Source organism: Cynoglossus semilaevis, chromosome 5 (genome assembly GCF_000523025.1).
Source record: "Cynoglossus semilaevis isolate Cse_v1.0 chromosome 5, Cse_v1.0, whole genome shotgun sequence".
NCBI lineage: Eukaryota > Metazoa > Chordata > Actinopteri > Pleuronectiformes > Cynoglossidae > Cynoglossus > Cynoglossus semilaevis.
The window spans coordinates 12,661,061-12,673,304 of NC_024311.1; the positions used below are offsets into that span (position 1 = coordinate 12,661,061).

Sequence of the window (12,244 nt, forward strand, 5' to 3'; positions counted from 1 at the left end):
CTTATAAGGATAAGGAGCTGCCTATATATAACTAGTATCCTTCAAGTCTCAGTCTCGGGGCTGCTACAAACGATGAACTGTGTGATCAACAGAACGTTTCCAATTTTTAAATTGAATTCACATTAGTGCAAATACTCATTTTAAAAATGAACAGTACAGCATGATGATGACCAGAAGAATGTCATTGTCATTGGGATCACATTTAACAGCATTGTTTATAGAGATGTAAATGAAGACAAATAGTTCTGCAAAGCATTTCTACACAGAACACTTGTATTAATTCAAACTAAAAACACTGCAGAGATGTCATAATTATGGTTAATTTTAAAGTTGTCTACTAAGTGTAACTGCACTATTTTATTTTTTCTGTATGCGCTAAACTTCGCTGCACTCTGTGCTGAAGTCTCCCTCTTTAAGATTCTCCTCCGTCTGCTTTATAAAACGTCTTGAGACACGGTGTTGCATGCTGAACTTTGGCCAGAGGCTATTTATGAAACTAGCTACAGTTACAGCTGCACTATTCCTGACACCTTGGAGGAGCTGCGAAATGCATTTCACATCTGACATAAAATCTTGATGATGAAAAAAAAACAAACCAAAAACGTAAAAAAACCAAAAAAAAAAAAAAAAAATAGATATGAGGAAAGAAAAAAGAAAGAAAGAGAGAGAAAGAGTGAGAAAAACAGGAAATGAGGGGAAAATGTGTGATGTAAGAAAAGTGGAAAGGAGAACAACCTAGAAAAAATAACACAATTAATAAATTAGTTGAGTTTAAATTAAGTGAGACTGTATGAAGGTTTTCTGGTGACATATGAGAGCTTATTTCATGCCGAATGTAATTATTTTAGTTATGTGTTTAAAATCAGCTACTTTTTGCTTTTTTTTCTTCTTCTGTCTATTCCCCTGCACAGACCAATGTCTGTCTATCTGTGGTTACAAAGAGCCCTCTGTTGGTCATAATTATGTTAGACGTCTGACTGTAAGGTAATGGTTAGCTGGGTAATCCAGGGCATGACTTCACAAAAAAAGTACTAAATGCTCTATAAAAAAACACCCTATAATGCAGAGTATAATAATAATGTTCCTCTACTTTCTTCTCTCTCTTCTTTTTATTAATATTAAAATATTATCAATATTGGCATTGAGTACAATTATAATAAATTCAATATAAAAACATTTTAAATGATCAATACATACCTACAGTATATCTATACCTAGTTATCCATGTTTAGTTACTTTATTGATTTAATTATTTATTACCATGTATTATTTAATCATTTGACTATAAATAGAATTAGTTACCATCATTAAAATGTCATTTGAAGAAAAGCTAAGGTATGCGAAAAGAGATGAGGGGTAAACAAGTATAGCTCAATAAATCTCCCATAAATTGTTAAACAACAAAACCACAACTAGAAGCTGTCATGGAAACTGCCAAATGTTAGGCAACCCAGCACAAAATACTACTAAAAACTACTTACTAAACATAATTTATAAAACATTGAGGTTGACCATACTAACGTCAAACTGGTGGGGGAAATATATGATGTCCTTCAAATGAGCTCATGCTGTGCCTGTTAAAACTATTACTTAACCTTATGAAAGTGTACATTTATTTGAAGCACAGTAAAACAAAATTTGTATTCATTTTCTTCCGTATTCTGTAAACGTGGTCTAAATACAGTATTTTGTACTTTAGGGGACTTTTTTTTCTAGCAAAAAAAATAATATAATAAATAATAAATACAAATAGAAAGACGTTGTTGTAATTTACTTACTATATTTTAAATTTATTTTAAAACATATCCCCTGAGCAAGTTTACTGTCTATTTTTATGCCGGTTTTAAAGTCAAATACGTATGTATCACGTGAATTAGCGTCACTTCCGTGAAGCTTCCTATTGGCTGCTACGATTAGCCAAAAGTAGTGAAGTGAGGGACAAAAACATTTTGTTGTTTGTGAAGTATGAGGTTCTTTAAGGACGTTCTGGTTGGGTCTAACTACTACTAATCTCAGGTAAGATATTGAGGCGATAAACTTTTAAAATAGCACATTCAACTAATACAAAAACACTACCGCTTGTGAGTTTAACTAACTCGGACAGCCGTGGTTAACATTGTTTCTTGTGCGATATTTAATAAACCTGAGATTCGCTCTCGAGCTTCAGTTACCGACCATCAATATAATGTTGTTACATTCACATTGTATCGAAGTTTGTATTGCGATAAACGCCTATTTTAGTGAGGACTTTGCACGGTACCAATATAACGACACAACCAACTGTAAGCAGACATTCGAACATCTAACGTCTAGTTCCACATTGATTTATTGGGTTCATAGTACTGGCAGATGTATTCAGATATTTAGCTATCGTTACTGTTGTCATATGCGTTTTTCTTTTTAAAATGAAGATCACAAGAATTCAGTCCTCAACTATTAAAGCAGACCGGAAATGTCGCAACAATATTTTAAAACCGATCGGTTCTAAAAAAAAAAATCAGTCTCACTAAAGTCAGATTTTGCCGTCGAGACTCAAGATTCTGTACATTCCTTGATTTCATTTTGGCATTCCATGATACAAAAAATAAAAACCCTAAAAACTTGAGGATTTTCTTTCTTTCTTTCTTTCTTTCTTTTTTTTTTTTGCTGCGTAACTGAATAAGAGGAACTTACTGTTCTGGATGTATTTGTGGTTTTTTTTACGTTGACTGCTAGACTAAATTCCGACAATTCTTAGGCCACATGTTTGTTTTTTTTAACTGAATAATATGCACCACTTTAACCACAATTACCCTCACATTTGCTTTAGGGAACTTACACAGAATTAATAAAGTTAATCTATCTGTCTATCTATAAAAGTTTAAAAGAGTGAAGATTCTGACTGCTGTGGTTTTTCAAATGTTTTGTCATTTCTGTTGTTTACTACGCAGTACTGTAGTAAAACCTGAGTCATTTTTATTTTTACAGGTCATTTCAGAGCAGACATGAGGCTGTGCTCAGCTCTTCTCCTCTGCCTGGCTGCAGCTGTGACCTCAGCCTATGTGGTCTCACCCAGGTAAGTTCATCACCTGAGGTGATGTTAATACTTTTAGGCTAACACATGTTTTTATTATTATTATTATTATTATTATTATTATTATTATTATAACAGTAATGATGACGCAAAGTCTACTTGTTTTGCAGAAAAATGTGGACCAAACTGATTCTGACTCAGCAGTGGCCCCAGACATTTTGCTCTGTGAGTGTTAAACATTCAGCATTGATCTCTAACCTACTCACTCACCTGCCTGTTGTTTAACTGATGCTATTATAAGAGTCAGTTAAGCTGTCTGAAGATATTTTGTCTCAGAAAAACTGAGTGTGTACACAGTGTTGTTACCAGTGGTCTCCAACCTCTGGCCTGACGACCATTTCTGGTCTGTGAACCCCTTACATCTGTCCCATGACCTGATGTCAACAATATTTTTGTCCTTAAAATATTTTTGTTTAAACACCATGTCCCTGTACAGCTTAGAAAAATACCCAAAAAGGTTGTTTTAGTATATTAGTTTTTTTCATCATCGAAAAGTCTAGACATTCATAGACATGAAAAGTCTAATTGTTCAGATGGATTAAAAACACTAACCTTTGTTCTTTTCAGATGGAACACTGTCATCCCAACATCAGTCACTGGACACTGCATGGACTCTGGTGTGTGTGTGTTTGTCTGTTTTTTAATACTCTTTTCTTGTTGTCTGGTGCAGTGATGTGTAAAACTTTGAATCTGTCCACAGGCCAGATTCAGGGATGGACTGCAACAACTCATGGGCTTTCAACTCTTCTGAGATTGCGGTATGACACCAGTCACACTAAGTCTGTCTTTGGTGTTAGAATTCCCCAGGGAACCTTTCCAGGTCAATAAACCCAGTTCACCTCTCAAAGTGTTTTTCCAAGGGTGTCTCAATACCTATTTTTAATTCCAACCAATACTAGTTTGAGTATTTTCACTTTACATACTCGTGGATACCAAATACTGTCACATACTGTATACCACATTGTGATGGGTTTCAATAAATATCTACTGAACTGTAAGGCTTACTTGCCACTGGTGTTATGTGTGACTAAATCAACCAAAAGTGATTGTGTGAAGTGAGTCAAGTTTTGCCACAGGATTAGAATGTACTGTATGTGTCACAACCTCCGTGCAGTAGCTGTTGTTTTCCTGCAGCTGGAGCTCAGACGCAGGAGTGAGACATGAAGTTGATTTGTAAGTTAAATGAATTTTGAACTATTTCTGTTTCCAGGATTTGCTTCCTGACATGAACAAAAGTTGGCCTAACTTACTTCATCCCTCGTCCTCTGGTTTCTGGTATTGTATACTGTTCGGTGGTTATTTTGACATAAATTGGAGATACGACGACTTGGAAGAAAAATTATGAGTTATGTAAGAGCTCCAGTATGTGTGTGTAGTTAAAGACTTTATCCGTTTGTCCATCTGTTTCTGCAGGAAGTACGAGTGGCACAAACACGGCACGTGTGCTGCACGAGCCGAGTCTCTCAACAGTCAACATAAGTACTTCAGCAAAGCACTGGAACTGTACCACAAACTGGACCTGGACAGGTGCAAAACACTTGCATGTATACATGAACACACACACACACACACACTGCAGTTAAAGATAAAGTAGAAAGCAGAGAATTGTTTAGTCAAATCAGGTCAAATAATGCAGTGCCCCTCCCAGCACATGAGCACAGGTGAAGTCAATGTCTTTATATCATTTGATCTTAACCACACAATAGAATAGCCTATAGAATAGAATAGCCTTTATTGTCCTTGTACAGTGTACAACGAGATTTGAGCGCTACTCACTTGGTGCAAAAAAAGAGTAAAAGACAATATATCAAACATATCTTTGGTGTGATTAGTTATTGCATATAGTTGTTCCTTTACTGCACAGTGATCAATATGATCAGTAAAGTGTGAAATTGTGTGGATTATTTTAACTGGTTTTGTTACTATTGTTCACTGCTGAGATAGCTTTCGGGAAGAAGCTATCTCTGAGTCTGTTTGTCCTGGTTTTGTGTGACCTGTACCGTCTGCCTGACGGTAACATGTAGAACAGAGAGTTACTGGGGTGGGACGGGTCCTTGATGATGTTGCTAGCTCTGCTGAGGGAGCGAGAGTTGGCGATGTCCTCCAGGCTGGGCAGAGAGCAGCCAGTGATCTTCTGGGCTGTGTTGATGACTCTGCAGAGCTTTCTGCTGCACCAGAACTTTCTGTCAGCATATGACAGAAGCTACTTTTTTTTTTATTTTTTAGCTAATTGGCTAATTCAGGTCAATTGTGGTCTAGTGGAAGAGGAAAGGCTTGGTAATTAAACAAATAAACAAATTTCATTGTGTGTGTAGGTGATTTTATATTGACATGTTGTTATTGTGGACCCCTTGACCATGGCCCCTGGGCCCCTAGGGGCCTGGTTTACCCTGGTTGAGAACGACGGATCTATCTCTGTCATCTGCTGTATGTCATCTGTCTAAGAATGTGTCCCTGTGTGTTTGTAGCATCCTGAGCAAGTTTGGGATCATACCTTCAGAAAAATACTACACAGTAAGTCTAATTATTTGACACTTGTTTATAAGTTAATGTACTGTATATTGTATACATGTAGTAGAACATACATACACATATACAGTAGTATTAGTACTTAGAGTAGAAGCCATGAAATGCCCTTTTAGTGGTACTTTAGTGCAGTATGTGTGCTGAAATCAGAATGTGAGGAACCAATTGCCCCCTCTGCTGGTTCGCACAAGGATGACATCACAGTCTCAGGATTCCTAATTTTTTTAGTGTAACATTTTATAACGGACAAAAAGTGACAGCATTGAAGTGACTAGGTAGATTTTTTTATTTTATTTAAATTTAGCAGGACTGACAAATCATGACACTAGATCCTTGAAAATATAAAAATAGACCTTTAATGTACTGCAAACATCTCTTTGTTTCTCATAAACGTAACTGTATTAAAATCGCTTTTTGTGTGTGTTTTATAGTTTGCACAAATTGAAGGAGTCATTGAAAATTTCTACGGTGTTAAACCTAAGATTCAGTGTTTTCACCCATCGAAGGTATTACATATGTCATGTTGTATATGTACATTTAACAATGTATTTAAAAATATTGCACAATCTGATTTTTCTTTTTTTGTTATTTTTTTCTCAGCATCAGCCAAATGCTGATACCCAGGTTTTGGGACAGATTGAAATCTGTTTCAGCCCCGACTTCACCCTGATGGACTGCGAGAAAAAGCAGGACTGGGACAAGTACTGGGCTGTGGACAAGCAGTCTGGGTTCAGTGTGTGTGACCATCATATACCAGTGTGCTACCCATTGGCTTCGTAGAGCGTATACATGTTTACACTGAACTGCAGGTTAGCATCTGGCGTGTACTGGAATTGGAAGCCATGCTCACATACACTCCCTGTAATTTTTTTGCTTCAGGAAATCAACATCCTAATTTAAAAAAATCCTCCTAGATTTACAGTGGATGTAGATTTACTCTAAGGAAACACTGTAGTACTTAAATCAGTTATCTTGATTACCTTATCTTGATTTTTTTTTTTTTAGGGGGGGGTTGTCATTGATCTGTGGTTTTAAAGGGGTTAAAACTAGGCGACCAGTCAACTAGCTGTAGCAAACCTAGCATTAGACAGACCATGGCATCGTTAGGTCTGATATTTTAAACTGCCAACACAAATCATAGACTGTATGTAATTTAAAAGGACAAAGGTGATTAATTAACCCTTGAAATGTCCTCTCTAACACCAACGCCCTTTGATCCCTAGAAATGACCACTTCAGTGTAACATCTATGGTCTAATGCCACTCCTACTTGTCACTACATAAAAGAATAACTAGAAAAAGAAAGAACACATTTTTTTGTTAAGTTTTATTTTGGGTTAGAAGAAGTCGGAGGTCAACCCAAGGGTTAAGCTTTTAGAGGAAGTAAAAATAATAATCAAAGAAAAAGGCACGTTCACCGGCTTCAGTATTTCACACAGCTGGGGCCTTGTTAAAGCACTTAGTGCTGAGTCAATTTATTATATACAATCTATTACTTATAATCATCTAATGCTAGTTTTGGTTTGTGACACTATATCAACTACCTGATTTAAAAATGTAAACACAATCGTACCTCAGTATGTTTATGTTTTTGTTTGTTTTGTTTTTTTTGTTGCAGTTTTTTTTCTTTAGGTATACAGACATCTAGAAAAGCAACAAACATTAGTTCCTCTTCAGTTTAATTCAAATGGAGCTGCTTTAGAGAAACTCTTTCTCTCTTTACTTGAACTCATGTAGATTTTAAACTGAATAAAGCATGTTCCAATTGGTCTGTCTACCTTGAGATCATTGACTTCTTATATAACACACCCCGTGAGATTAAATGGATCTATTTGAAATTTTAATTAATGCAAGGGAAAGAAATAATAAGCTATAAATAGAGTTTGGTGAATAAATAGTGACGGACCATCTGGCGTCAATACACAGCAGCAGGATCGGCTTTGACCTGTGCCAAAAAATACGTCTGTGCACAAATGATTGGAGTTTATATTGTACAAAAACTATTTTTTTTCTTCTTAGTTTTTTTAAATCCTGTGATCTTGCCAACCTCTAATCCCACTGACACTAGTATGTAATCCCGTATCCCACACCCCTGACCTCCCATCCCAGCTCAGCAGATTAAAGAAACACATCAAACATTTTCAATATGTGGTAAAAAAAATCCAGTCAATATATTTCTTTAAATAAATAAATAACCCCACAAATAAAGATATTTCTTTAAATAAATAAATAAATAACCCCACAAATAAATAAATTTAAAATCCAGTTCCGATTCGACTCACGTTTCCACAGTTGAGCTTCGTCCATCTTCCCCCTGGTTATGGCTCCTACCTTCATCACTTCCTCTCTCATTCCCCCTGCTGTCTATTTCCTCTATGATTATGTAAGACTGCAGTTCTGCAAAGCTGCTGATGTGACAGATCCAGGCACCTACACACACCCAAGGCCCAGTGAGCAAAGGGATGGCAGTGAACTCAGTGGCCACAGCCGCCGTCATCGCTATGGATTTGTGTATCGATCGCTGTCCTCGGTGTTGCATCACAGCAGGACGTTATGTCACTGGAAATGATGCAACATGTCCTGGAAACGACTGGTATGGATGGATTTTCCATTGACTCTAAAAGCCAAACACGCCAAGGTCAAAAATGTTTAGCGAGGTTTAACCTTCCTGTGTTTGAGCGCCGCCACAAACAGGTGCATTAACATAATAAGGCAAACCACTGAGGCTCATCCGACTGAGCTACTCTTCATGTACAGTAATAACTGCTGAAAAAAACGTGTTGATGCCTGGAGTGCATGAAACTTGTGTTATTAGAAGGTTCAAAGTGATCAAGTGGTGAAGTGATCACTTTACATGGTCCAACATTGTGGACCTTTGTCTAATAAGCAAAAAAAAAAAAAAAAAACGGTCCCATTTAATTATTTGATTAAAAAATGTAAATTTAAAGATTTAAATATTCTCTCTCATACCTCAGTTTTCATGGTTAACTTCTTCTCTCTCCTTTCTCTCCGTTGGTGTATAGAACTGCTCCACCAAATGCCCTGCACCTGAAGTTCTTCATCCCTACTTCCTCCTTTGAAGGGCTCTGGCGTCGCCCCGGGGGAAGAGTGCCCCACTGCTCTGGAAAATCAGAAGTGAATGACTTGGGTCCAATTTGGAATAGAAAAGTCAGAAGTCATCACTGCAGTGTTGAAGTGTGAGATTTGAGACGAAGAAAATTTTTCCTTGTCCCAAAGAGACTCCTCTGGACCAGAGTGACGTCTGCTAATGACTCACTGAAGAGGAAGGTGGGAAGATTAGGAGCACGTTATTTGGGATGTTGGCAAGAATGTGACAAAGAATAAAGCCATCGAACCTAAAGAACATCATGATGAGAGGATGCTTCAGTGTGACTTCAAGATAATATGAAGAAGGTGAGGTTTTTAAACAATCTGTCACTGGAACTGAAAAGAAGTCAACAACTGATAATTATGATTTTTGGAATTGATTAAATGATTGTTCTTTGTATTGTTTTTATTTTTTAAACCGTTTGTCTCTGGGAGAATTTTCCAGAGGCAGAGGTAGCTGGGCGGCACCATGTGACCTCTCCAGCTGTTGCTGTATGCTGGTATGTGAAAGACGGAGCGCTGAAGAAGTGAGGGAGGGGCGTCCAATGTGACTGGTGACAATCCTCTGTTCTGCAGAGAGGCAGACAGCAGGGATGTGAGGAGGAGTTCACACTCTCACACCTCCTGATTTTAGTGGATCACATTTATTCGTCACCTCTTTACTCTGCAGTCTCACGCAGCAACGCAACACCGGACAATACCAAAGCCGGCAGCAGCAGCAGGAGCAGCAGCATCAACTCTTCTGCCCTTCGTCATCATCATCATCATCATCTTCTCACATGTTGGGGTGAGCAGATTAACGGCTCCGTTTACATCCCGGGACTGTGAGCTTGCTGTGGCTGGAAGATAAAAGGACAGAGGGGTGTTGGAGGTGGTGGAGGAAAGGCTGCAGAGAATGGTGGGAGAGCCAAAGAGCCCCCCCCTGCACTGAGGATGGACCAATGGAGCAACTGCAGGACAAATAGATGAAGCAATCCTCCTGTAATCCTCCTGTTATCTGTCTCTCTAGGAATCTCCAAACACTCACAGCATCCCACTGAAGGGATATGTTCATCATCGTTATGGGATAGGTATATAGAGAGAGTGGTTGCCATGGATACCAGCACGCGCAAATTCACAGTGCGGAGATGGTTCTCCATCTACCTGAAGAACAAGGCAGCGAGGAACAAGAGCAACGCAGGATTCTGTCAGCTGGAGGTCAGTCAGATCAAACTCACTTCCATAAACTCACTGGAAATTAGGAACGAAAAAGGCACAAATATCATACAGTGACATTTGGTTTATGAAAAGAATTGCATTTTAAGTGAAAACGATGCTGTGTGATCGATGCTCCCTCACAAATACAAGCAAAAAAAAGTTTGGTTAATGAATATATGTTAAAATGACAGATGTTACTTGGTACCTCAGGAACAAATATAGTCAATATCCAATATTAACAACAAAAAAGGTGTTTTAAAAAATATATATTTCATCAGTAAAAATGCAAATCAACGATAAGATGAAAGTTTAATTGATCAAAGTAAGAACAAAGTTAACTAAAAATGAGGAAAGGAATAAACTGTTATAAAATATTAAAGTGAGGAAAGAGAGTTCAATATAAATAAGTAAAAATGTATATAATATATAACAAACAAACAAACAAAAAACATATTCTAAAGACAACTTTAACTTGGACCAGAAATTCTTCTGCTGAAGTTAGCTGAAAGGCTAAATCGGCTGCTGACATCAATATTTACATTTAAAAAAAATTGGATTAGGATAATTTATCAAATTTTATTTAAAAAAAACAGTAACAAAAGATTAGCCCAAAATTTTGCTAGCATCTAGCAAACTGTTAAAGAAACAGGTAGCAAAATAAGTAGCTTATCAAAAAAACAGACAAACGAGTACAAAGTTAAAACAAATTAGCTAAAGACATGTTAAAACCTGAAGGTAGCTAAAAAAAATTGTCAAATATAATTACAGAGATAACTGTAACCCGTGTCCCTCACCCCCAAAACAGCTCAATTGTTCATGTCCTCAGTCATTGGTCAGAAACGAGTTCTTCTATTATTGTGACAATTGATTTTCTCTGCCGCATGGTTACAGCTGCCTCCTGTCAGAGTAGAAGAAGGGAGTGAGGGGTGAGACCCAGAGCGAGTCACGACCAGGCAGCTCAGCTGGTCGCGCCATAGTTAAATGAAAACAGACAGATTGATTCCATGGCTATTTATAGACCAAACAAAGTGGTGGTTGGTGGGTAGAGAGGCTGCATGTGCTGCCAGCTGCACGTCTACCTGTTTGTCTGGATAAAAATAGTAAATCAACCCCCCCAACTCTGCCCTTCACTCCCCCCCTGTGGGGTTCTCTGTGACCAGGGAGCTAATGAAACAGGACATCTCTGCTTCAGTGACGGTCCACCTCCCTGTCTGTCTCTCTGTATTGACCAGACCAGTATCAGTATCTATCTATCTATCAATCAACCACAGCACTCGACATGAAGACAACAATCATTCATACTCCCCTTTACACCAGTCGTCACTTTCAAATAAACAGGAATCAGACCAGGACTCGAACTCGTGAACCTTGTGCTGTAAGGCAGCAGAAGGTGATTGAATGAAAAAAAAAGGTTCAGTTTTAGGAAAGTGCTCAGATGTTCTGAGAAGTTCCAGTGCTGTTTGTTGCTAACAACTTCATATCATTACACTTGTGGAACAACGTCGTCATCGTGGGCTGATAACCATGGGGTTTTTTTCCCCCCTTTGTCATGTAAAAAGAAATGCATTTTGGCATCAGAGGTTCAGAAATGTGGGGCGTGGATCTGCTCTGCTGCTGCAGTGTCATGTCAGCACATTATCTGTCAGCTCAGTGCCTTGTTTCAGTGAAGACTCTGCTCTGTGTCATAAAGAAAACAAGCTGCAGCAGAAGTTTTTCACTCCACTTCAACTTCAGCCGTCTCTCCAGTGAACAGGCCTGGATGTATATTTCAAAAGATGTCATAAAAAGGAGCAGATTGTATTTATAGATATGAGGAAAATAATTGAACAGTTGGGATTATTTTTTCTTCTGTTGCTGATATTGTGTCACAGTCTTGAAAGTAGAGTTTGAAAATCCTTGCTGGATTTGCTGCCTGCTTTTGATTTGGTTAAACTGATAACAGAGGAGCTGTGGTGCAGCCAAACTCTTCTCAGAGGGGGTAGAGGGCAAATTACTGAGCAAAGGAAACGCTTCATATGATCAGGTCACTTCTCGTGGTTGCTGCGTAACTATAAGTACTGAGTGATCACAGGTTTGGATTTAAAAAAGACTCAGATTTTCACTACAGCTTCACCTCACATTGACTTTCACCTGTACAGATACTGGCATCGGTGTGCAGTAAGACTTGATACGCTATTAAAATCATGGTATGTGTTCTACAAAATGTGCAAATCCACACGGACTTTGCACCACAACATTGTCCTCGTGGCTAGTTTATTAAAGTAGGTCATCAGGTACAAAGACAAGACTCTAAGGTCTGTTGACAGCAGTGTCTCGTCTCTCAGTTTGGTCATTTTGTAAT

The 12,244-nt window shown here is 38.0% G+C and overlaps 2 protein-coding genes across 6 annotated transcripts in view; both read left to right on the plus strand.

Annotated features, from left to right (window-relative positions):
- The first annotated feature begins 1,868 nt into the window (after positions 1-1,868).
- On the plus strand, positions 1,869-7,369 carry rnaset2 (ribonuclease T2). Its single transcript, XM_008310570.3, has 10 exons — positions 1,869-2,016; positions 2,968-3,055; positions 3,184-3,238; positions 3,641-3,690; positions 3,774-3,831; positions 4,284-4,348; positions 4,487-4,600; positions 5,542-5,587; positions 6,031-6,105; positions 6,200-7,369. The coding sequence occupies exons 2-10, from the start codon at positions 2,985-2,987 to the stop codon at positions 6,377-6,379; spliced, it is 714 nt and encodes a 237-aa protein (XP_008308792.1). The 5' UTR covers positions 1,869-2,016; positions 2,968-2,984; the 3' UTR covers positions 6,380-7,369.
- A 459-nt stretch (positions 7,370-7,828) lies between these two features.
- The window catches only part of LOC103379121 (ribosomal protein S6 kinase alpha-2-like), a 30,592-nt gene continuing 26,176 nt past the window's right edge, over positions 7,829-12,244 (plus strand). Inside the window, exons 1-2 of one of the 5 annotated variants that reach the window (XM_025055739.1) lie at positions 7,829-9,301; positions 9,377-9,903. In XM_025055739.1, coding sequence (XP_024911507.1) covers positions 9,799-9,903 — 105 coding nt within the window. In that variant the 5' untranslated portion in view covers positions 7,829-9,301; positions 9,377-9,798. Of the gene's footprint in view, positions 9,904-12,244 lie in introns of all 5 variants that reach the window. The other 4 variants (XM_025055737.1, XM_025055738.1, XM_025055736.1 and 1 more) reach the window with 4 other exon arrangements.

Excerpts from the sequence above, each read along its gene's own strand:
- rnaset2 (XM_008310570.3), top strand. The coding sequence starts at position 2,985 with ATGAGGCTGTGCTCAGCTCTTCTCCTCTGCCTGGCTGCAGCTGTGACC. Across the intron at positions 3,239-3,640 it reads GGCCCCAGACATTTTGCTCT|ATGGAACACTGTCATCCCAA; the intron begins GTGAGTGTTAAA and ends TGTTCTTTTCAG. Across the intron at positions 4,349-4,486 it reads CCCTCGTCCTCTGGTTTCTG|GAAGTACGAGTGGCACAAAC; the intron begins GTATTGTATACT and ends CTGTTTCTGCAG.